The 24,777-nt window shown below is 34.7% G+C and overlaps 1 protein-coding gene across 1 annotated transcript in view; it reads left to right on the plus strand.

Annotated features, from left to right (window-relative positions):
- The window catches only part of LOC136820582 (uncharacterized), an 82,514-nt gene extending 58,378 nt beyond the window's left edge, over window positions 1-24,136 (plus strand). The window contains exons 2-5 of the mRNA XM_067076776.1: window positions 21,408-21,552; window positions 22,557-22,682; window positions 22,870-22,983; window positions 23,953-24,136. Coding sequence (XP_066932877.1) covers window positions 21,414-21,552; window positions 22,557-22,682; window positions 22,870-22,983; window positions 23,953-23,954 — 381 coding nt within the window. The 5' untranslated portion in view covers window positions 21,408-21,413 and the 3' untranslated portion in view covers window positions 23,955-24,136. The remainder of the gene's footprint in view (window positions 1-21,407; window positions 21,553-22,556; window positions 22,683-22,869; window positions 22,984-23,952) is intronic.
- Window positions 24,137-24,777: the final 641 nt, after the last annotated feature.

A 24,777-nucleotide genomic window follows, 5' to 3' on the forward strand; every position in this document is an offset into this window, starting at 1 on the left:
AAAAGGAAGAACTTTTTTGTCATTCAAACACAGTCACCACACTGTTCAAACGTCTTGATAGAACATATACATCTATAAGACTACACTCTCAACTCTTACCATGAACCCTGACCAAGGAAAAGGTAAGAATTCAAACTCTTAAACACCATTTGAGGACGCTAATTTACCAATTAGCTTGGCCCACTACTATGAGAGGTTATTGAAGATGTTGCTTAGCAACAGCGGGCCGAAAACCTTGTAGACGGTAGCTTCAACTGATGACCTCAATATAATGGTGATTTATTTTATAACACAACTTCCAAAAATGTTACATTAGCAAATGACACAACCATTTTAATTTGGTAATCACTTACCTTAAAAAACTCAAAACAATTATTTTGCAATTGCTTAATGACTATACTTCGAGTATTGCGAGACATACTCTCCACACATTTTTAATAACAAACTTTCATTGAAATAAAATCTCTATTAGCGTGTACACATCTTCTATTGTTTAAAACAAAGGAAATCACTCAGTTGTTTAGTTGCTTCGACTTTGGTTCTGCTTCGGTTTTGGCCTCTTACATGGGTAAATTACGTGGATTACTATCAGCGAGATCAACGAAGTTCAAAGGTTCATACTGTTCCTTTGCTAAAGAAATATCTTGATTTTCAATCACCAGTTATTCGAGCACTGATGTGAAAATGTGGCTTCGTGGATATGTGGTCTTTTCAAGAATATGTGGTCTCGAAAGCAAATGCGAAGGAGAGTATTTCAAAATTACAAAAAATGTTTACAGGGGGTTTTTGTGAAAATATTTTCTTGTGTACTAAAAGATAATTGTTCAATTTTATTTAATAAATAAATTCTCTTAATGAATTGTTCAGCTCTACGCTAAAGTTGCAAAAATGCATGGTGTAATATCTTTAATAATTATCTGTGAGTGTTGGACTAAAATTAGTAAAATTAAATAAAAAGTTAGGGATAAATAAGTTAGTGATTATATGTACAAATTTCCATAAGAAAAACATTGCTAATGAGCGTCTTTCTAGCGTCGTGAATATGTGGTCTCTAGTGTCTAGCGTCGTGAATATGTGGTCTCGAGTGTCTATAAGCACAAAAATTAATCTTGCAAAAAAAGAACAAAGCTAATGAGCGTTCTTTCTAGCGTCGTGAATATGTGGTCTCTAGTGTCTAGCGGCGTGAATGTGGTCTCGAGTGTTTATAAGCACAAAAATTAATCTTGCAAAAAAAGAACAAAGCTAATGAGCGTTCTTTCTAGCGTCGTGAATATGTGGTCTCTAGTGTCTAGCGGCGTGAATGTGGTCTGGAGTGTTTATAAGCACAAAAGTTAATCTTGCAAAAAAAAAACAAAGCTAATGAGCGTTCTTTCTAGCGTCGTGAATATGCGGTCTCTAGTGTCTATAAGCACAAAAATTAATCTTGCAAAAAAAGAACAAAGCTAATGAGCGTTCTAGTGGGGTTGTCTAGCATAATTTAAGGGAAAAAAATAAGATCCAGCTGAAACTTTCTCCAGACCTTCTCTATAGGATGGTTATGCCTCAGGAAAAATTCCCCTAAAATCCCACTGGAGGAACATCCTTTTTTTGGGACATTTCTTTTTTCCCCAGGCAAAACCCTAAGGGCAAAATTTTTTGAAAATTTCAAACTCATTTTCAGACATTATCAAGTATACCATTCGAAAGCTCTCGAAAAATTATATAGAAGACTTTTAAACGGGTATAGCCGATTTCATTACCTAAGTCAAGATAATTCACGCAGAAGATGCTATATATGGTCAATTTTAGACCAAAATAACCAAAATGTGGCGAAAAGTGGAACTTGCGCATGAAATATCTCGAGTTAGGTAAGGAAATCGGCTATACCCGTTTAAAAGTCTTCTATATAGTTTTTCGAGAGCTTTCGAATGGTATACTTGATAATGTCTAAAAATGAGTTTGAAATTTTCAAAAAATTTCGCCCTTAGGATTTTGCCTGGGGAAAAAAGAAATGTCCCAAAAAAAGGATGTTCCACCAGTGGGATCTTAGGGGAATTTTTCCTGAGGCATAACCATCCTATAGAGAAGGTCTGGAGAAAGTTTCAGCTGGATCTTATTCTTTTCCTACAAACAGCCTGTATTTTTGTAACACGACCACACTACTTTCTAGCGTCGTGAATATGTGGTCTCTAGTGTCTAGCGTCGTGAATATGTGGTCTCTAGTGTCTAGCGTCGTGAATATGTGGTCTCGAGTGTTTATAAGCACAAAAATTAATCTTGCAAAAAAAGAACAAAGCTAATGAGCGTTCTTTCTAGCGTCGCGAATATGTGGTCTCTAGTGTCTAGCGGCGTGAATATGTAGTCGAAAATTTCTCCCCGTAAGGTAATATGAATTTTGTGAGCAAAAAGGAATTGACTGGTTTAGACCAAAATAAATTAACAAAATTGCAACACAAACCATAAACCATCCCTGAGCGTCCTAAGCCTGCTGAATCGAAGGAGTAAAGACTCGGCTCCGTAGAAATTGATCCTATTCTTAATAAAAAACCACATCTGTAGACTTGATAGTTGCGTTTATGATTCTCTTCTTATAAAAAAAAGCTTTTTTAAAAGCACAAGTTTTAAAATTCAATTACTTTATATGTTCTTAAAGATTTTTCTTTTTTACAAGAAAAACCTTTTTAAAGAGCTGTCGTAGTCCTGATAGTGTTCTATTAATTAAAATATCAACAGATTTTGTTACAAAAAAGCAAAAGGGAAAGTTTCCCCCGTCTTTTAAAAATTCAACAAGTGAAGGAGAGTTGTTTAAAAACACCTGTTATGACGTTAAACAACTTTCCTCTTTTTCACTCTTCCCTCTCTCTATTGTTTTCGAGACCACATTTCCACGAGAGACCATATTCTAACGAAAGACCATATATCCTTGACAGCGCTCGAATAAACTCTCTTTTCAATCGGTAAACAAATGTCGTTCACGAAAGCTTCAATGTATAAACTTTCTCTATTATCTTTCGACTTGATACACAATTCAACAACATCGAGCTCTTTGACTGTTTTGTTTTGACCAAAGGTTTTGATCGCAACCCTTTGTTTTGCAATTGGTTTTAAACAAAGTTCTTTACACAATTCTTTAGTTACGTAACTGGACATTGAACCATCATCAAATAAAAGTCTAACGTTTTTTGAATGTTTTTCATCTATTGTAAAGATTTCCGCTCGAGCAGTTTTCAAAAGAACCGAATTCACTTTATTTACATCGACAAAGTTACTTGTTGTGACTGGAACAATAGGGTGTTGATCTTTCTCTTCTTTCTTCTCCTCTTTTTGATGGGAGGAGTTTGTATTTGGTGAATTACTTTGAGAAGAATCACTTTTGTATGTGCAAACAGCAACGTGGTGTCTGCCTTTACAATTAAAACATTTCATTTTATTTGAACATTTTTGAGCACGATGTCCAATTTTCATACAAATAAAGCAACGGTTCTCCTTTTGTAAAATAGTTTTTACGAATTTCCGGTTTCGTTATAATATCACAATCTCTAGATCTGTGACCTCTCCGACAAAAAATACAAATCAGTTTTTGATTATCCTCCTTTCTATGAAATTCTCGTTTCTGCTTGTTTTCGAACTTTGAACTAACATGTAGGGATGCACCAGAACACGCGTATGCACCCTCCTCCGTATATGAGGTGCTGACTTTCTCTCTCGCTTCTAGTTCTGTCAAAAAAGTGTTCATTATTTTGGAAATGTCCCATTTTTGATTCTTTTCCAAAGTTCTCGAAACGATCAGTTTGATTTCTACAGGAATCTTGTTCAGCAAAATAGGTGATAGCATTGGACCATATTCCTTTTGATCTAAGCCCAAAGTTTCAAGATTTCGAATAGCAAATTCGATTGAATCATGAAGTTTTCGCAATTCTTTTAAGTTTTCTACATTTGCACAAGGTGGTATATCTAAAAGCTGCGACATATGATGCGAAATTAAAACTTGTGTATCGCCAAATCTCTGCTCCAGCATCTCTCTCGCTTTATCATAATTTTCAGCAGAAAGTCTAAGTCCTTTTATAGCGTCAGCGGCTTCATCGATTAAATAACTTTTTAGATACTGAAACTTTTCAATGTTCGACAAGTTTCTATTCGAATGAACAACTGCTTCAAACGATTCATTAAATGAAATCCATTCCTCAGGATTTCCAGAAAATTCTTGTACGACCATTTTTGGGAGCTTAACATTTTTAAAATGTTCTTTAGGTTTCGACGGTTCAACGACGGTAGCGCGTGCAAATTCTACAGCTGAACTCACAGCAGACTGCTTCAATGCGATAAAGTTTCTCAAAACAGTTAATTTTTCGGTAAATTTTACCTCACTTTTCACCGATTCCTCGATTTCTTTCTGGAGCTGCTCTGGATCTTCGATCGACTCCGCGATGACCTCGGACAACTCAATAATTTTATTGAACTTGTTAACCGCCAAGTTCTCAACTGAAATAATATGATTCAAATTTCTATCGTACTGTTCCAACTTTCTTTCGACGTCGTCGAACAATTTGTTAAGGTAAACGATTAATCCTGTACGCGATCTCTTCGGATTTTTGTCAGCCACAGCCATAATAACAAAAATCAAAACACAAAATTCATGAATTCACAAACTCAATTTCACCACGAAATTAAAATCAAAAAACCATAAACTCAAATCGAAATTATATTAAATCCGGTTTCTCGTGTGGACCATTAAAAGAATCTCCAAGAAAAATTGACAACCGTCCGATACGGGTCTAAACGTGAACTAAAAATGTTTCAAAAGAAAAACACGTGTTATAAAAAATAAGTACACGTGACCTATTACTACAACGTGACGTAACTTTAAAATAAGATGTTATATAATACAGAACCTGTGAAGGAAGCTTTGGTAAAGTTAAGAAAGTTAAGAAACTTTATGGCTGAATACTCTTGTGCGAATTGAGATTAAGTTTTACAAAGGCAACAGCAATAGAAATGGATTCTCAAGTCAATTGAATGATGATAAAAAATCATAATCTTTTCAACGTCTTTCTCATAGAGAAATCTGCACAGATTTGTTCATTTTCAACTTTAAATCATGACGTTCTAAATGGCTGCAAATATTTTCAGAAAATTGAGCCCTAACAAAAACGAGGTCACTGAAAAGGGCTGGCCTGTAAAGTCTGTCTCAATATAATTTGCAGCAGAGACAGAAAATGTAACTTTTGATGGAATTCAAATCAGATAGTGGTATTGTCTTTGTTGAAAAGATAATTTTGAGTTGAATATTATCAAAAAGAAGAAATTCGAAAAAGATCTGAACATGAAGTAGAAAAATGAAGAAACAAATATTAATTCATCACTTTCATACTTAACGTTAGGGAGCGGTTATTATACCGAGGCGGAAGGGATTTGGGTACGGCATGAAATTTTTTCCCTCTTTTGGGTAGGGTATGAAAAGCTTGAGGGCTTTGGGTAGGGTACGAAAATATTTTGAGCTGAATCTTATTTCATCAAAAATTTCAATTTTGTCAATTCTAAAACTCCATTATCCTTGCAAACCCTAAAATCTGAGAAATTTTAAAGTGCCATAAAAAGGGCTCAAGTGAACCATTTAGCCTTAAATTTTGCATAGTGATTTATTTTCATGTATTGATCAGAACTGCTTAAAAAGATTTGCAAAAACAATGGTCCTTCTGGTAGTCGATTTTTCAGATGGGGCCCGATAGACCTATTGGCTACCCCAATTGGGCTAGGTTGTGGGGTACTCTTATTTACCAAATAATTTAATCCTAGTGTTTTAATTTATGAAAATACAACGTTTTAGCCTTTTAACATTCATTTAAAGAAATCAGGTTTAAATTTGCTCCGTTACTTTAGTTACCCCTCTAGTCAATTTTGTAAAAAGTACTAAAACCTTTTTCTGTTTATTGAGTGTGGTTGCCATTTTGTCTTTCTTCCTATTACACACCCCTGTCTCAGTACCCCGGTGGAACCTTTTCCCTCAGTGGGGATGAAGATTTCTATGGAAATCCCAATGGGGATAGAAAATCTATTGTTTCCAGCTCAAAAATTCCAGTGGGGATGGTTTTGGAGTCCAATTTTTCCATTCAATTTTCAATGGGGATAGAATCATAGGGCAATTGCCCAGTGGTGTTGAAAATGTAGGGTAATTTTTCCACCGGGGACAATCTTTTGGCCTATTTTTCCACCGAGGCGGGGAGTCCACCGGATCTGTGACACAGGGGTGTTATTACACTTTGAAAAGTTACAGACCAGACCATTTTCATATGGTTAGAAGTACAGAATATTTTGACAGAAAGCAACATTCCCCAATTAGTAGGGTGAAATTTGTAAAATCGCTCGATTTTTTGGTCAAAGCACTTGTTATACATTTTTGGAAAGCTAAGGGTAGGGGGATCAAAATAACTTAGGTGTCAATTTTTTTTCGGACACTTTGGTGTGATTTTCGGACAAACAAGACGGTCTCAGGCAAAATTATCACTGGGTGAAAAGCTGTCTTCGGGAATTTTCCAAATTTGGAAAATGTCATATTTCCTGAAATTTCCATAAAAAAAAGTCGTATTTCCTGAATTTTCGAAATCTGACCTTTTAATTTACAAAAAGATCTGAAAGCTGATATTTTCAGATATTTCAAAATTTGAAATTTCACATTTTATGGTCTTCTAGAATTCAGGAAATGTGAGATTTCTGAGTCGTAAGAAACATTTAAAAGATGAACTTTCCAAGATTTCCAAAGAAAAAAAAGGTGACATTTCTCATAATTTCAAATGTCAAGATATCCGAAATTTTGCAATGTCAGAAAGACCATGAAGGATCACTTTCCCAAAATTTTTCAAAATGTCTATTTCCTGAAGTTTTCACAAAAATAGTCGTATTTCCTGAATTTTCAAAATCTGACCTTTTAATTTACAAAAAGATCTGAAAGTTTATATTTTCACATCTTTCAAAATTCGAAATTTCACATTGTTATAGCGCTTTTCAAAGTTCAGGAAATTTCAAATTTTTAGTCGCTAGAAAGACTAAAGATGAATTAGTTCTTAATTCTTAAAAAGATTTTTCGCTCTTAAAGGGTTGAAATATTGAGGAAAATGCCCACTGTATGACATGTAAAGGGTATGAATTTCACCAATTTTTCGGAGCAGTCCTAAGATCACAAAAATGGAAAAAGATTCTTTCAAATGTTGGTCACGACTCAGCAAATTTTGTGAAAAACGGTCGAAAATTCAAAGTTTTTCTACAAAAAAGGTTGAATAAAATATATTCAAATAAAAGTGTTTCTTTCCTGTTATTATTCCTTATGGAAGTAATGCTCTCCTTAAGACTTTATTTTGAACTATCTTTTGCTATGACGTAAATCGCTTATTAGATTTGTTTATTATTTTCACAAAAGAGAGCGAAAGAAAGAAAAAATGTGTTTATTATCTTAAATCAATAACAAGTGTTGGCCAATTATTGTGAGTATTCAATCATGTGACTTTGGCGAACATTGAAAAATTCGATTTTTTTTTTTCAAGTTCTTTGTAAGATGAAGTTGTGTGTGGTTATGAATTTTGTACTTGAAAATTATATATTTCTTATCATTTAATGCTCGATTAATGGTTGATTTTCTTTTCAGAAAAACAATGAAACTGAATGGAAACAAATTCAGTCACAAAAACGCAACCATGGGATTTCTACTGTACCTTAAAGACTTTTAATTGAAGCCTTTGCTCGAAGAAATATTGTTGCAGTCGGTAAATTAAATTGAATTCTTTTGGATTTCCAATGGACAGAGTATTGATACATTACGCTTCAGAATGACAGACTTTACCATTCAGATCAGTGGCTTGAAAACTTAATTAAAACTCATATCTCCTTCGCTCCAGACATAAACTTGTAGAATGGGTAAACTAAACATTCATCGGAAATCTCAGAAATCACAGTTTTAATGATACACTCAACAGATTATTGTACACAAAATTTCAAATACTGTATGCAAGGTTCTAATAACTAGACTCGACAGGAATTTGATTGATGGTGAGATGGTGGATTTGATGGATTTTTTATACAATTAATATCACAGAATATCATAGCTTTTTTTATCTTTGTGCTTTGAAATGAAACATGTTAAATAAATATTTAATGTTATGTATTATTTGTTGGTTTGCCATTTTTTGTATCCTTGTAGCGTCAAGTTGGTAAAATGATTAGATTAACGAAGATTTTATGGTCATCTTTCCTCACATAGTAATTTGAAGCTTTTTAAAACCTATTAAAATATGATAATAATTAAAAGGAATACCAGGAAATATGAAATTTCCAAGTTATGGGAATTTAGCAAATGTCACATATTGGCGTTTCCAAATTTGGAAAATTTGACATTTCCATTCCTCATGAAATCCCAAAAAAGATGAATTTAAAACATGAAAAAGATCAGGAAATTTGACATTTCAAGGTCTGGGAATTTAGCGAATGTCACATAGTGGCGTTTCCAAATTTGGAAAATTTGACATTTCCATTCCTCAAGAAATCCCAAAAAAGATGAATTTTAAAACATAAAAAAAGATCAGGAAATTTGACATTTCAAAGTCTGGGAATTTAGCGAATGTCACATAGTGGCGTTTCCAAATTTTGAGAATTTGACATTTCCATACCTTCGGAAATACCAAAAAAAGTGAGATTTCCAGACATTTTTAGGTCTTTTTTGGTATTTCCAATGAACTGGAAATTTCGGTTTTCACCCAGTGTATAGGGTCAAGAATTAATGAAAATATTAGCTTGAGACAATAGAGGCTTGTTGTATATTTTTGAAAAGCTCTCGAAAAATTAAGATTAGAGATATATTGCAAGTATTGGAGAAAACAAGCTCTGACCATGTGTTAAGTTTAATCTTTAATAATCTTTTGCATCATAAATGCTTATTTAGAATATATTTTCAAAGCTTTACCCCCCTTGCTCCTATGAGGATTATCATCTAATAGTAGGGGGGCAAGCCTTGAGTCCCGTGACATCTTTTCTACGACCTAACCATTTTTAGTCTATTCAAAAGAACAGTATATTACAAGATATTTTTGAGAGGGAGGACGCGGAACCAATATTCCCATTTTAAGTGCGATTCCATGTTCCAAGATCATTTTCTTATAAAGTTGATGCTTATAAGATCTAAAAATTTTGAAAACATATCTATGAAATGACAAATTCTTGTATTTGATGCGATCATATGGTCGTAATATTTGAGAAAAAAAGAGAAATTCCTACAAAATTTTATAACTACAAACGATTTGGAAGCGCTCTAAAGTAGATTGGAAGGATAGAGTTTTAACTCTGAGTTATAACGCTAGACTTAAGACTTAGGACCTTAAGATCTGAGGAACTAAAAGTCCAAGAATGGTCCATTAGTGCTCAGAATATAGCCTGGAAGTTTTTAAACCCCTCCTGAATTGAAATACTCAAATAAATTTATCAATTTGCCCTAAAGTGACTTTCTCGCCCGAACTCCAAATTTCTAAAAACGAGGAAATTAAGTTAAATTCTCATTATATTTTCACCATGATTGCAGATATTAGCTAAAATACCTAAGCCCAAAAAAGGTAAAAGTAATGGCAAAAAACTATCAAGGGTGTGCCATTGATGTTAAAGATCGTGTTTTATATTATCTGTGCAGAAATTTAGTTACATAATTGAGCAGCTCGAATTTACATATCTAGGCAAAATAATTATATATTTGCTCAAAAATTGCATATTTGCGCAAACTAATTACATATCTGCGCAAAAATTACTGACTGCACATAACAAGCGTATTGCAGCTGGAATTATGAGCACTTTGATTCCAAGAATTTTGCCACCCAGTTTGTACCCGGTGTCGCACCCGCCGAGGAGTAGATGAGCTGAACGCATCATAAGCCCTTTGGATGGTGGGGAGGGTAAAAAGATCTGATTTGTAAGCCCAAACAACGAAAAATTACCACTCTAAATGGATAAACTTGAAAACTAAAAATATTGCAAATTTAATTTTTTGTGACCTCATTTGGGTCCTAAATGACGTCATTGAAAGGGTAATAAATGTTTTGCTTGACTGAAATCAATTTGTCATTTACCGAAAAGATTCTTTCGATGATTTCCGATACAATATGAGGGGTCAACCATTGCTTAAATCCTTCTCAAACTTATATTTTTTTTTAGTTCTGATGACGTCATCGGGCAAAGATGCCGAATATATTTTTTTTCGAAAGTCTCTTTACCCACTCTTACCTTTCCCAACTTATTCTCTATTAAATTCCCGATCCAATGAAGGGTCAACCATCTCTTAACTCCTTTCCAATCTCGAGATATCGCTTTGGTGAGTTTCTTAGCTATCTTCCGTAAAAGCCCGGGCTATTAAATATACGGTCTATCACGTTGCTATGTGAACAGATTTAAAGAAAAATGGCGGATTCCCGATATAAACAAAACACAAGGAACAAAAATTAGAAAAAGTTTATTTTTCCAATTTTTCCCTCCCGATTAAAACCATTTTACTTTTTATATAGACATATGATGATCACTAACTGAATACTTTAAAAGCAAGAAGCTAAGCTCGAAGGCCAAAATCATTTAGACAGAAAACATGAATTTGGTGAGGACAAAAAACGGTATAAAATGAAAATATCAGCCGCTCAATATTAAAGGAACCCAAAGAAATTGAAGATAGGATAATGTCAATATTTTCATAATGAGGTTTAGGTGCTAGTGATAAATTTAATGTGTATAACTCTGAATGAAATTAGATATGATGGTGTGTCAATAACTATAACCTTTTCCTATTTACAACATAATAAAAATGATGGAAAATAAAGTGAAAGTGTATTCTTAATTTTGCTTATCATTTTTCTAGTGGGGGGCGTACGATCTGGCGGTATTCGGGATAAGGCCTAATTTAGGGCCGGGAAGCGGTAAAAACGATAAAAAGTGTTCGGGAAACGGTATTTTGCAAGAGCCACGGTGACGGTAAAACACCTGATTTTTCGTCCGGGATGAGGTAATTCTTATAAAAAGCAACGGTATTTTGGTAAAAGCCATACGTAGACGGTGTACATAAAATTTTCGGACTATAAAAAAGCTTGTCACAGGAGTCAGAGCAAAGGTGAAAAAAACGCGAAAAACACCCAAAAAATAAGGATCTTACATTTCATAAAAAACCTTAATTGAAACGTTCGTTAATGCAGATGTGCACGGAGCTTTATAAAGCCCGGTTCTTATGAAAATGTTTTGTTCGCGGAGAAACTAGGCTACGTCATATCTCCTTTGTTCCACTTGAGCTTCTCTTCGAAGAGAAGAAGTTTTACGTCTGGAGCGCAGGAGATATGACCGTAGCCTAGGATAAACCAGACAAAGATTCGAATTTTTGAATGTTTTTTTTTCGAATTCGATCAGCTTGTCTATCTGTCACCTCAAACTTTGAGGTAGCTGGAGTCTACAAAATTGGTCGAATTGTGGCTGAAAATTTTGCCGCTTGTCTTGTTCCTTGGGTGAATCCCTGGGGTGTTTCTTTTATTCAATGATTTATCATAGCCCAAAGGACTAGATTTGCAGCTTTAACCTTTATCCAGCAAAAAAAATGAAGCATGATTTTGTGACTTGATTGAATTTCGAGGTGATGGATACACGCTTTTTTTTTTATAAGAATGGTGTAAATCCATTTCATCATAATATCTTACTTTTTGGAAATCATCTAAACTATTCTTACGCATTCTTAGTTAGATCTAATTCAGACTAGATTTAACATTTAGTAATACGTCTCAAAATTCCATGATGGTGATATTCTTAGCATATTCTTAATTTTTTGGCCATTTTCATCATGGACATTCTTATAAAGTGTATTCTTATAAAAAAAAGCGTGTAGGATCTAGCATTTTCATTGTTCTCGGAGTGCGAGAGCAAGAAAAGTAGGCGGCAAACGCTATTTCGCATCTCTCAAACCAGTGAAATTGCATGATTTTAGTCAGATGACTTTGGTAGGAAATCCCACCAAAGCCCGAACAATGATTAGACAAACAAGAATGAGGGCCACTTTTTGATCCAGGCCGCAGATCTAGCCCTTCCGGCTTTACAGATATCTGTGTTTTTTTTTTCATTTTTTCAAACTTTTGATTTCTTTGGGCGTGGTCACAAGTTTTAGCCTCAAAACGAGGCTAAACTTTGGGGCAGACTAGAAACTTCTAAAATTGTCTGATTAGGCTGAAATTTTGCAATCGAAACAAAATACAAAAACAGTGATCGACCTCATACACATTCTATTCCATTTTGCCGAATTTTTGACTTCTAGTCCTTAGAATTTTATGGGAAAAACAGCGGGACCGGTATTTTCGAAAAATTTGGACGGGATAACGGTGATTTTCAAAGAAATGGCCGGGATGGCGGTAATTCAAAACCTCGTACGCCCCCCACTTTCTAGAGTTCTTGGTTAAACAACACATTGTGATAAGGAAAAAGTTGAATATATAGTCATTGTCAATGATATTCAACCATACGTTTCAACATGATAATGTATCTACACTATTGTACGTACCAAATATTCAATGTTGCTGCTTCTTCTTGCGCAGCACAGCCCGCAACCAAAGTAAAGTATCGAAGAGAAACGTATAAGGCGGCAATCACAAATATCTTCATTTTGCGTCCTCGTTGGGTCTAAAAAGTGAGTCGGTCGATCGGTCTAAAAAGTGAACCGGTCAGTCTAAAAAGTGAACCAGTGGGTCTAAAAAGTGAGTCGGTTGGTCGGTCAAGTGAGTCGGTCGGTCGGTCTAAAAAGTGAGTCGGTCGATCGGTCTAAAAAGTGAGTCGGTCGATCGGTCTAAAAAGTGAGTCGGTCGATCGGTCTAAAAAGTGAGTCGGTGGGTCTAAAAAGTGAGTCAGTCGGTCTAAAAAGTGAATCGGTGGGTCTAAAAAGTGAGTCGGTTGGTCTAAAAAGTGAGTCGGTCGGTCTAAAAAGTCAGTCGGTCGGTCTAAAAAGTCATTCGGTCGGTCTAAAAAGTGAGTCGGTCGGTCGAGCTACAAAGTGAGGTGGTCGGTTTACAAAATGTGAGGCGGTCGGTCGGTCTACAAAGTGAATCGATCGGTCGGCCTACAAAGTGAGGTGGTCGGTCGATCTAAAAAGTGAGTCGGCTGGTCGGTCGGTCTCACAGTCGGTCGGTCTCAGTCGGTCGGTCGTTGAAACGACCATGCAGCAAAAATATGCAACTCTCAATTTTCAAGAGAGCTAAAGTAAATGTTTCCATTGGTCGGTCTTTGGTCTTAGTTTATTTTGTTAAGATGGTTGGTTGCAATAAGCCCCATAATAGTTTCTGAAAAACAACTGTACAAATCCATAACAAAATGTTCTCTATTTAAGAAACAGGATACCATGACCATTAGACCATTCCCTATCCATGTACAAATGATGGCACCAGTGACCAGAGCAGAGAGACCAGATCAATTAATCAATATTAAGAAACCAAAGAAAGAAAAAGCAAAATAGCTGTTGAGCTTCTTGCTTGCTATTCTATTTACTTTTACGAAAATCACCAGTAAACACAGTACTGTTTTCCCGCTCGGAGCTCGATTCAAAAAGAGACTTGGAAATAAAATCCATAATGGCTTCCCCACGGCTCATAGAGAATTTGAAAGTTTGTACGGGGGGGGGGGATTCAAGATTTTTTAAGACAATTTTGAATATTTTTTGCCAATTTCGAAATTCCGCAAATTTTTTTTTTCTAAATTCCGTTTTCCGCACTAAAATTGCCTAATTTTCCGTCCCCGTCAGAAAATTCAATTTTCACTAATTCCGTCTAAATTTTCGCGAAATTCCGCCACTCAGTCCGAAAAAAGGGCCGATTCCGCTCGACCGCCAACCATGAAACCCCCGTTTGTATACAGTTGCCTCTTTTTAATTCGATCTTCAAAAAAATTTTCTTCGAATTAGAGAAAAAACCGAATAATAGAGAATAATTTACACTGCTTTTCAGCTGAAGGTCTGCTTCACTTCGAATCAAAGAAAGATTCGATTTACGGCAGAGATTGGATTCAGAGAGGGTTTACTGTATTCTTTTCTAGGTGACTTCACTAAGGGAGGTTGACTAAACGCCTTAAGAATTTACCATTGCAAAATCCTACACGATTTCACACTATGACAAGAATCCAAATTACTGTGATCGAAACTAACAGAACTATGTCACATTGTATACACCACCCCTAGTACAAAATTATAAATGAATATATAGAAAACTGTGGTAAAAAACAGAATCAGCATTCCAAAGCATATGATGGAGACTGTTTCATTTTCCTAATATGACAGTCAACTGAACTCCTTCATATATAGTATAAGACATTCTGTGTCTAGCCGAGAACGCACACGAAGACCGGATAAAAACATTTTATCACACTATGTGTTATTCAATCTTTGCTAACAAAAGGAAATAATAGCGCTGTGCGATAGGTCCATTAAAGTAAGCTCAAGTAATGTCCTTTTTTGCTAAAGTTTCTATTTTTTTTTAATGGTCTATTTTATTATTTCAGTTGATCATCCATGATTTAAAATTCTCATACAGGGTGTCCCTAATAAAAGTATCGAGTTTGAACATGCGATTGAGTAAAAAAGTTTGTGTGTGTTATCGCTAAAATATAAGAACGTTCTCCATCACATAGGCTCATTACAAAAGGTAGTTACAACGTATAAATTAATTGTAATGACAAAGAAAAAAGAGGGAGAGCTTAAAATACAATTTTGTGAATACACACTTAAAACTTTCTACTCAATCGCATGTTCAAACTCGATTCTTTTATTAGGGACACCCTGTACAATAATCGGGGGTTGTAAAACAAAGGTGCGTTTTCATTTTGCTTGAAATATAAGTAAATCTCATTTCTATTAATTCGTGGGGAATTTGAGTTTAATGAGAACCAACTCACTTTAATTTTTCATTCTATCACGGCTATGAATTAAAAACACCTGGATTTCCCTCACTGTATTACCTAAATTTTGTAACTATGAAATTTCAATTAGATGGAAAAGGTCAGCCTCATATCTAACTCCTTAACGGGATATGAAGGCTCACAATTTGATCTTCAGAAAGTCAGAAAGTATCTACTTAAGGCCCACTAGGGGGGGGGGTGGAGGATTCTATAGGAGGCGTCAATAGGGGGTGACCTAATTCTGGCTACCTTTGTCCTTTATTCAAGGCCTCATTAAAGCTGTTTGACTCAATTTAGACCAAAATTTAGGCGCCAAAATTTATTGACTGGTTAGGGAGAGACAGGCTTTAAATCTTCTGTGGATATAAAGAGTGTGCGAATTATTTTTAGCAGTTTTGAAAATAACCTCCACCTCGCCCTAGTAGATACTTTCTGACAACTCTCTAATGCAAATGCATGCAAGAAGAATGTAGCCAAGATAATTTTTGAGGATAACCACATTCACTATGAATATAAGTGCTGACGTGTGTAATGGAAGAGAAACTAATAATTAAAATGTCAAAAGGTCTTAAACAACCTATTAACCGTTTCCGTTCCAATACCTTGATTTAGCACCTCCTTCTATTTGCATCGGCTTTAGAAAAATGTAAGTTCTATTGCCAAGAAAATTTATTATCAAAAATGGATTTTCACGGGTTTCCTATTTCGCCAATGTCGGATATATCTGACATATTCTTTCTGAAAATTATTAGCACTACGGGGCCATAGGACCAGCATTTAGCGCCAAAATGATTACTTATCTTTGAGAGAGCCTGGAGACGTCAAGATGGTCAGAATTAGCTGTAATTCGGCATACTTGTCAATAGACAAGAGTGCTTTAGTTTGCAACTTCTTTGCAACAAGGTGTTTTATGTAAATGGTTTGTTTTGAATTTATTTTTAACAAGCAGAACTCAGATTCAAGCAAGTATCATATATATTTTTTCAAGAATAAAAGAGAGAAAGGTATAAGCAGTACGGCTTTTTTCTTTTATTTTGAAAGACTAATCTTTTTGTAATACAAACTTGTATCCACCAGGCTTATCTCCAGTGTATGGGGCTTGTTTTGTCTGATTGCTCTAGGAAAATTTTATTAGAGCGGCATTTTTCAATCACAGCTTTTTTACAAGTTTTACAAGTGTAAGTGTGATGCATTTTAATTTGTCATTTTCTTACAGGCCGCAAGCTAACGAAAAAAGAGGATCAGTTTGGTTTGCAAAAAAAGAATGAATCATACTCATATATAATAAATTATATTGTAAGTAATTATACCCGTGAAAACACCCGCAGTCTATAACAGCGAAAATCTTCTTTCCAACGGTATATAATATGTAACGGTTCGATCTTATTGGTTGAGACGTTAATTACATGACTTCCTGTGGCGAAGAAAAAAATTATTGATGGGAACGTGTCGCTAAGTTTTTGGAACTGCGCATTTGAATTTCTCAACAAAAAGTTTCCATTCCAAGCTGCATAGACCTTTGTACTTCATTTTCGATGCTTAAATCAAAACATTAAAGCAGTTGTACCAATCAAGCGAGCGTTGAAAATAAAGGAAACGAACTCCTTGAGGCGCTACTACTGATTTGGTACAAACGAGAGTAGTTTCGGTCTCTGCAAAGGTCTGACCCCGTAAATGAGTAGTAAAGGGTTTTTTATCAATAAACCCGCTCAGAGAGATTCAAGCTGTATTAGTGTCGCAGTTCTTAGATTGGAAGGACCGGACTTCAATACGGAAAATAATGAAATTCTCACTAAATGAGACAAATAGAGTCCAAGCCCTAAAAAATACAGGATTTTTTTAACTACCTTGTTGTAGTGAAAAATGCAAGATAACTAATATTAAAACTACCAATGCACGACTTCGCGTAGACTGGAGTCGTTTATAATGCTGTTTTATTTCTACTATATCTGAATTAGTCGTCGAGCTTGCTAGACTAGACTCCGCGCGAAAAACGCACAACCCGCTCTAAATGGCCGATTTTTGATTCGCGAAAATCCCCCAAATTCAAATTTGACTTTTGACCACAAAATTGTATTAATCTTTTTTTTTTTTTTCTTCTTCAATGAAAGATACAACATTTCAGCTCATTAAACAGTAAATATTCATTTTTCATTTTTTCCTCCATAGCTATAAATTAAGACTGTTGAAGTATCATAAATCTGCAGGTCTTGAATTTTGTTCTGTATATAAGGTACCTTTATTCAACATCTAGGTGTCTAAATGAACACCCCTGTCTCACAGCCCCACTGGACTTTTTTTTCCCACCGGGGACGAAATTTTTGCCAAATTTTCCAGTGGAGCTGGGATTCCAGTGGGTCTGTGACACAGCGGCGTAGATGAGGTGAATAGATATTTAAACTCACTCTGATGTGTTTCATGCTTCTATCAAAAAGAAACTTTAAAAATGTTTGTCAACTGTGACCAGTAACGAATCTTCAAGCAAAACTCATGAAAGTGTGTTACCGAGGGTACATCAGACTAAGTTAGGATACAAAAAATTCATTTCATTAGCTTTCTAAAAATTTACAGTTTTTCATTTGTGTATGGGCAAATAAGGTTGCGAAGAACCCTGTTTCTCGGAGGAATATTCTCTTCAAAAATCGTGTTTTTCGCGCATTGAATTTTTGAAGTGTGATGATCTTAACAATAATTAATTTTGATTAGAATTTATTCTGATAGCTTTTGGTTGCTAATTAAAATTGCTACAAAAGAAGGCAGATAAATTTAATACTTTTCCCAAATCTCTGGTGACAAGTTTCTTTTGGCGTTCTTTACGTTCTTCGAAAAGAAAAAGATCAAAGCACCCAAAGGTGTTAAGGTGTGGAAAACATTTCGTTATAACTATGCACACATATAAAAAGTCAACGAATGAACGAAAATATTTTGTACTAGCCGTCCCGGCGTCGTCCGAGACGACTTCTTACTCCTTTTAATACGCTCGCTTCGCTCGCTTTTCTATTTTTCAGAAACTTGTAGGGATTTGTATACAAATGTACTTATTTTGCGAGAAGAAATGTTCTTAAATTTAGGCCTTTTTCGTAAAAATTTATGTTTAAAATTTTTAAGGGGACACTAAAATTAATGCATATTAAAAAATATGGTGAAAGTATTTTTAGTTGAATTTTGATTTTTCTTCTCCTTATTAAATTGTATAAATTTGTCATAATTTCTTTTGTTGAAAACCTTCAAACAATAATGTTCTTGACTCGCTAAAAATAATGCTCATGCAAATATTGGTGAAAATTGAGTTAAAAATTTCTCGCGAGAAATCGGTCATACTTTAAACGTGCTTTTTTTTGGGTTTTTGGGAGAGGAAAGACTATTATTTTCCTCACGCAAGGATGAAGATAAAAAACAAATAGAAATTCAAATTCAGTATTAGAGGTACTTGGCAACATCGATCACTCCAAAGACCACAGTGCTTTACGGTGGAATATAAAGAGTGCCTTTTTCAATACCTCTTAACAGAGTCAACAATTATTTAACAATTAAACTCAATGCGTAAGTAAAAGCGTTTTCATTTTGCTATCTCAATAGAACAAAAAATAGCAAACATTGATTAAAAAATTTCATAATTGAATTGGGAATAAGTCATCAACTTTTCTCATATTGTCAAGTCCATTAAATTGAAATGTTTTTATCAGAGTATCAAATAGAAGGGAAATGTCATCGGAGCTTTATTAATCTCAAGGGTAATCATAAATATGATGTCTTTTTGAAAACTCAAATTTTATCTTCGACGTATTCCCATGTGAATCAAAATTATTTCATAACCGACATAAACTTTTTTTCAAAAAACTATAAATTATGCTGATAGTGCTATTGCACAGTCAGTTGTGTTTCTCCATCAAGGAGAAATGTGCTCTCTTGAATGGGAGTGCACTTGGCGAATAGAATTGAATATACAATCAAAAAGGCGCGAAAAAAATTGCCGTGTATTTAAAAATCGCTAGCGAAAAAGCCTCATGCGAGAATGGGAGAGTTCCGATTTAAGCGTATTATAATATAGATATAACCTGGCTATTGACTCTACAGCATATTTTCCCAACCTCCAAACTTACAAGAAGAAAAGGTAGGTCTTCCTCATTATTTTTTCGTTGTTCCATATTTTTTTATATTAACTATCAATTTTGGAGTGGGATTTAATTTGGTGATTGGTCAATTTTCTAAAATTTGGTGGGGATTCGATTTGGCAGATGGGATAGGTTATAGGCTCTAGTTGACTAATTTTACTAAAAAATGAGTATTATCCATCGAAATTCTATTCTAAAAAGATTTTGTTAAATTATGTTAAAGACCGATTTTCTATATTCTTGCGTGGCTTTATTTGGCGTTTTTTTCCCCACCAATATTAACCCACCTAAGTTATAATGGATTTGGTAATTGGTCAGCCTAAAGCTGAGCATTCAAATAGGTAAAATTTTCTTCCACCATCATCAGCATCATAAGACGGCAAAAAAAAAAAATCCGATTTCCCGATCGATCTCACTTTGATTTCTAAACTTTTTTCCGATCGGGTTAACTTTTTGGGTACTTTTAGCGTGCGTTATTTTTACAGATCATAATGTGGTGTTTCAAGATGGCGGCTCAAGCGATAAGTCAGATGTGATAAGTCAGTGTTGTACCAAAGTATTTCCAGTGTAAATTGTTGCAAGCTTCAATTTCTGTCATTTATTTTTTTTAACTCGGCAAATCGAGCACATGATTTTCATCAAGGGGATTCTTTTTCTACATCTTTTGAAGGTTTAAAGCCGTTTGCTCAAGTTTTTGTTTATGTTGAATTTTCTGATACTTTTTATTGCTGCTTTTTATTAGTTTTTGCAATAAAAACATATTTTTCTTGTTTGCCTCTAGGTGGGATTGATGGTGTTATTGGAATTTGATAAAGTTTACAAAAGTACAGCTACTGTCTAAATTTGATAAAACTTGGATGCAATCGTGCTTTTTTGGACTTGGTTTGGACGTGTTTGATAAGGCGAATCGCAAAAAAATGCGTTTGGTTCCCGTCATTTCTACTTTAAAAAGTGGGGGTCATTCGGTCGGTCGGTCAGTCGAAAATATTTTTCTTTTAAGAAGCAGCTACATCTTGTTGAAAGGGAATCCGTGTGGACTGATCCGAATTAAGAAATTGAGAAACCGTGGATAAACTGGTTTTCGGTTTACTCTCCATTAGCATGCGGCTCGCTACTTCGTTTTTCAAACTTGTAAACACAGAGCGTGCAGAGGTCGACAGTGGAAAAGCTTTCCGACTCTCCAACTCTACCTGCTGACCGTAAATCAGGCTCGGTCAGATGACGGTAACCAAATGATGACATCACATCTCCTATTATTGGACTTGCAAAATTATGACAAATGGTCTTTGAAATTTGATCAATTATATTAATATTACTGTATACAGTTCTTGTTGAAATTGATCTAACTATTTTTCACGCAGTTCCAGACGCAGATTGTGTTTTTCTAACCTTTTCTAACCTTGGCGCACGTTTGGACTGAATGATGGAATGGAATGAATGGCGATAACAGTTTATACATACCTCTTATCAGACTTGCAGAAAGCGGACTGCAGAAAGCTATGAAAAATGGTTTCTAGAATTTAATGAATTATACCGTCAAGTTACACAACATGCACACTCTCGTCACAACTTGCACAGTCATAACAAATAGATCCATCTGGTCTTCATTTAACATTTTTTTAAAGTTTAAAAAACACTGCCAGTGCTTGGCACAGAAGAGAGGACTCCCAGTTGAAATATTTGCTACTCCGCTGCCCTGTTGAATTTATTTATTATGGTCGTGTGTTTATTCCGCCAAGGCGGTAAAGCGATCACCCAAATTCATAGACCAATCAAAAGGGAGTTTAAAGCAAAATGGGGGAAAAATGAGCTTCCCTGCATAATAATAAATTTTAAGTTTTGCTTTCGATTATCATTTGCGACCAGCCAAGTCTTCAAGATGGTTGTGTGCATGTTGTGTAACTTGACGGTACTAAACTACAAAATTTATTTACAAAGACTGGATGTAAATTATGTTTTTCTGACCTTGCCAAATTTTGGCTTTGACTGAATAGCAGTCAGTTTTTACGTACCTCATTGGCCTTGTAGACAACTGACAAATGATTTGTGTAATTTGACCAAGTCTACCAAAATACAGTTCCTCTTTAAATGTTATAAATATGAACTACGTTTTGCAAAGATTTTGATGCAAATTGTTTTTTTCTGGAGTTTGCGCTTTGTGACTTAAAGTTTGTAGTGAGTAAGTGAGTGATAAGATCATATTAATAATCTTTCTTTCACGTTTTTGCATTTTCAAACCGTCTCTTTTTACATTTGAGTATCAGAGCTTCACAAAATTATTGCTCCACTTTTCTTTTCAGGTTTGCTGTTTTCGCTTAAATCCATTATAGAAATTTAAAACATGTGCTCTGCAGCAACAATGTTTTCAAATACTTTTCATTTTAGAGTTTTATGAGTCCGAGACTGAAACCAGCAATGTTGAAAGCGAGTTTGGTATTCACTCTTCTTTTGATTTTGCCGTTGGTATTGGCAGATGGGGAAAACGATCTTCATCAAAAAGATTTGAATGAGAAGGAGAACGTGAAGAGAGGTAAGGTTTCGCAATTATTTCAATGGAATGAGAAATTTAAGGTTTATCTTCGTGGATATAAAAGGTTCGATTTGATAATATTCATAGGCGTAGCTAGATATCCTGCAAAATTTATGGATGAGAGCGGTTTTTAAGACATAATGTATAATTATTGTCTTTGTTTTATCAAAAGATAATGAATATGTCATAAACGTCTGCACTCCCTCATAAATTTTGCAGGGTATCTCGCTACGCGTATGCCTGAAAAATAAGTCCTCATGATTTGAATGTGGCTCTATGACCTACACGTTTTTTTTTTATAAGAACGTCAAAAATTTTCGAAGCCTTTGGATGTTCTTAGTTTTTTGGATTTGAAGCCTAAAAATGTTCTTAAAATGTTCTTATTTTCAGCATTTTTTGAGCATTTTGATGTAATTTCTTAAGAAAATGCATGTTTTTAAGTCTCCAAAGCCTTAGAATGTTCTTAGAATTTTCTTAAATTTTTGGGCCTCGAAGCCTTATGTTCTTATATAGTTTGTTCTTATAAAAAAAAATACTGAATGAAATTTTTGGAAAATTTCAAAGGTCAAAAACTTCAATGACATATTCAACACCAAAGAAGTTACCATATTGATTCTATCAAGAGCAAATGTATTTTAAAAGGGCTACCAATATTTCGTTACAGACTTTATCCCCATTCGCTGCCAGTTATGACTCTTTTTCGTAAAGAAGGGACAGGAAAATCATATACACATGATTTCTAGCTGGATTTTTTATTCTGAACTACAGAGTAAATGATGTAAAGTAAATCGACTGGTGTACCATTTGATATAAAAACTAAACTTAGACCAACCAGGTGAACTTTTGAAAAATAACCATTAAGACTTTTTGAAGGTCCATTTCAATTTCAGTAAATATGGGTCAAAATGTGAAATTGTTAATGGTTTGGTGTGAATTAATGATTCAATTAGGAAGTTATTGAATGAAAATTGAGTAAATTAAAACAATTAATGGATTAATTTAAGGTTCATGCAGAGATCGTGGCTGGCCAGGAATTCCAAAGTTTTGCCAAAACGAACTCAAGAAATATTTCGCCTGCCAGTTTCCATCTGCAAGAAGATATTGCAAGAAATCCTGCAATCTCTGTTCAGGTATATCATTAAATGGATTTGTTTTCTTTCGTATTTTCGATGATAGGGAATTAAAAAAAAAAAAATGCTCGGATTTATGGAAGCTAGGACACTGTTACGTTTTATTTGTATCTGTCTGTACTATATAACACATACGATCGAGCATTCCAAAAGGTCTGTGATAATATAATTCCGTATTCCTATATAGGTTGTACTGACAAACCTGGCTTTAACCCACGTGTTTGCCGATTTTACAAAAGCAATAATTTATGTGGTAGAGGTTTCGCCCAAACAAACTGCCCAAAGACATGTGGAAAATGTTGTAAGTTGTTTCTTGTGCTTTTGATTGGTAGGGACCAGTACCAAATCTTTCATGGAATAGGTCCCGGGGACAAGGCTTGACGAGTATGCACGAGCCCAAACCCCTTTCCGTATTTTTAACCAAATTATCAAGTTTTGTTCGAACTTTTTAAGAATTTGGAGCCCTTTCAAAGAATAAATTGCTTTTTTAGTGTTTTGAAGCTATTTGAGTAACTTTCAAGGGCATGAAAAGGGCTTCCACATACCCGATACCTATTATGCCTACTTGCAACCCCCTTTCAGTTAGTCACACTAGCGTCCCGCCGAAATGCGTATCAAAGATTAATGCTGCGAAAGCGCTATATTGTTTTCACTCGCTAGCAAAAAAATTCTTCGCAAAACTTCTAAAGGGATTCATGAAAAAATAACCCAGCGCTTTTTATTAAAATCATTATTTTCAAATACTATGAGAAATTGTCTAAAATTTGAGCCATAGATGTTAAAAATTGAAGCGCTGTCTCGGGAATTGAATGACAAAATTTGGTTGGTTGATATTCTGGCTGCTGCAGGTTCGCAATCTGTCATTTTGTCTCATTTTAAGTTTTCAAGTTTTAATTAATTGTCTTGGGAACTTGAACTTGATTCAGGTAATTCTCATCCTTGTTGTTGCAAATACATCCTGTAGATGACTGATGTTGTTTTTTTCTGAAAGCTTAATTTCCTAGTGTGACTAACTAACTGCCTTTGGTTATTTTTGTAAAGCTTCTATATCCCTTAAAGAATCCGCTCATTCTATGACAGCTTCTCATCATGTTTAAAAAAATCGTCCTGAGTCTGTTCATCACCCAGCTCTGAAACAATCTGCAAACCTCGCGCATTGGAAGATCGAAACTCAGTAGAAAAACGCAGTAAAACTGGGCATATCCAGTGAAAAATTATATTTTTTATTAAATACGAATTTGATATATTTTCATCGATACTTACTTTTCAGAAATCGAATCATCTGCTTCTTCCTACCTGAAATTATATTGGTCATTTGGAATTTCACGCATCATTAAATTGGAAAGTTTTTTTGGTTTTACTACTTTAATGCAAAATTTTTGTAATTTCAATATGGCAGCGAAGAGAACATAAAATTTATCGATTCAGAATATATTTAAAAATGTAAAATGAAATTTTGTGTAATCATGAAACAGGAATTGGTTGACATACGTTGTAAGAAAATTTCTTACATTTTGCTGCAAATTTACACCCCCTTCTCCAATACCCAGTGAAAAACTCGATGGGATTAATATTCCAGTGTTTTTTTTTATGGCTGGGGATTTGAATTCCATTGTTTTCGAGTCAGAACGTTCGTTTGGGATGGAGCAAACAGCACAATATTTTGCAGTGAGAATTGGCTTATCTGATTATTTTAAGCAGGAACAAAATAGCGTTAAACTTTCCACTGGGGACAATATTTAGGCCAATCTTCAATTTCCGGGGGATACTACCTTTGCAAACCGACGGGGGTGTGCCATTGAAGTTTGAAAAATGGACCCTGCTTGGGACTCGTTTTTTCGAAAAAAAGTGACCCTGAATGGGACTAAAACTCGCAAATTTTCTCAATATTTTACACATTTTTTCAAAAATCTTATTTTTTCTATTTTGTGTTTTGGCCCATATGTTACATGCTATAAACAGCACTTAATCGGGGGTAATAACATAATAAACACAAGATAATTGTTATGTTGACATAACGAGATAATTTATGTCGACATAATAAGATAATTATAATTATGTCGACATTTTATTTATTCTTTATTTATCGTTGGTA

Source organism: Clytia hemisphaerica, unplaced genomic scaffold (genome assembly GCF_902728285.1).
Source record: "Clytia hemisphaerica strain Z4C2 unplaced genomic scaffold, Clytia hemisphaerica genome assembly, whole genome shotgun sequence".
NCBI classification, from domain to species: domain Eukaryota; kingdom Metazoa; phylum Cnidaria; class Hydrozoa; order Leptothecata; family Clytiidae; genus Clytia; species Clytia hemisphaerica.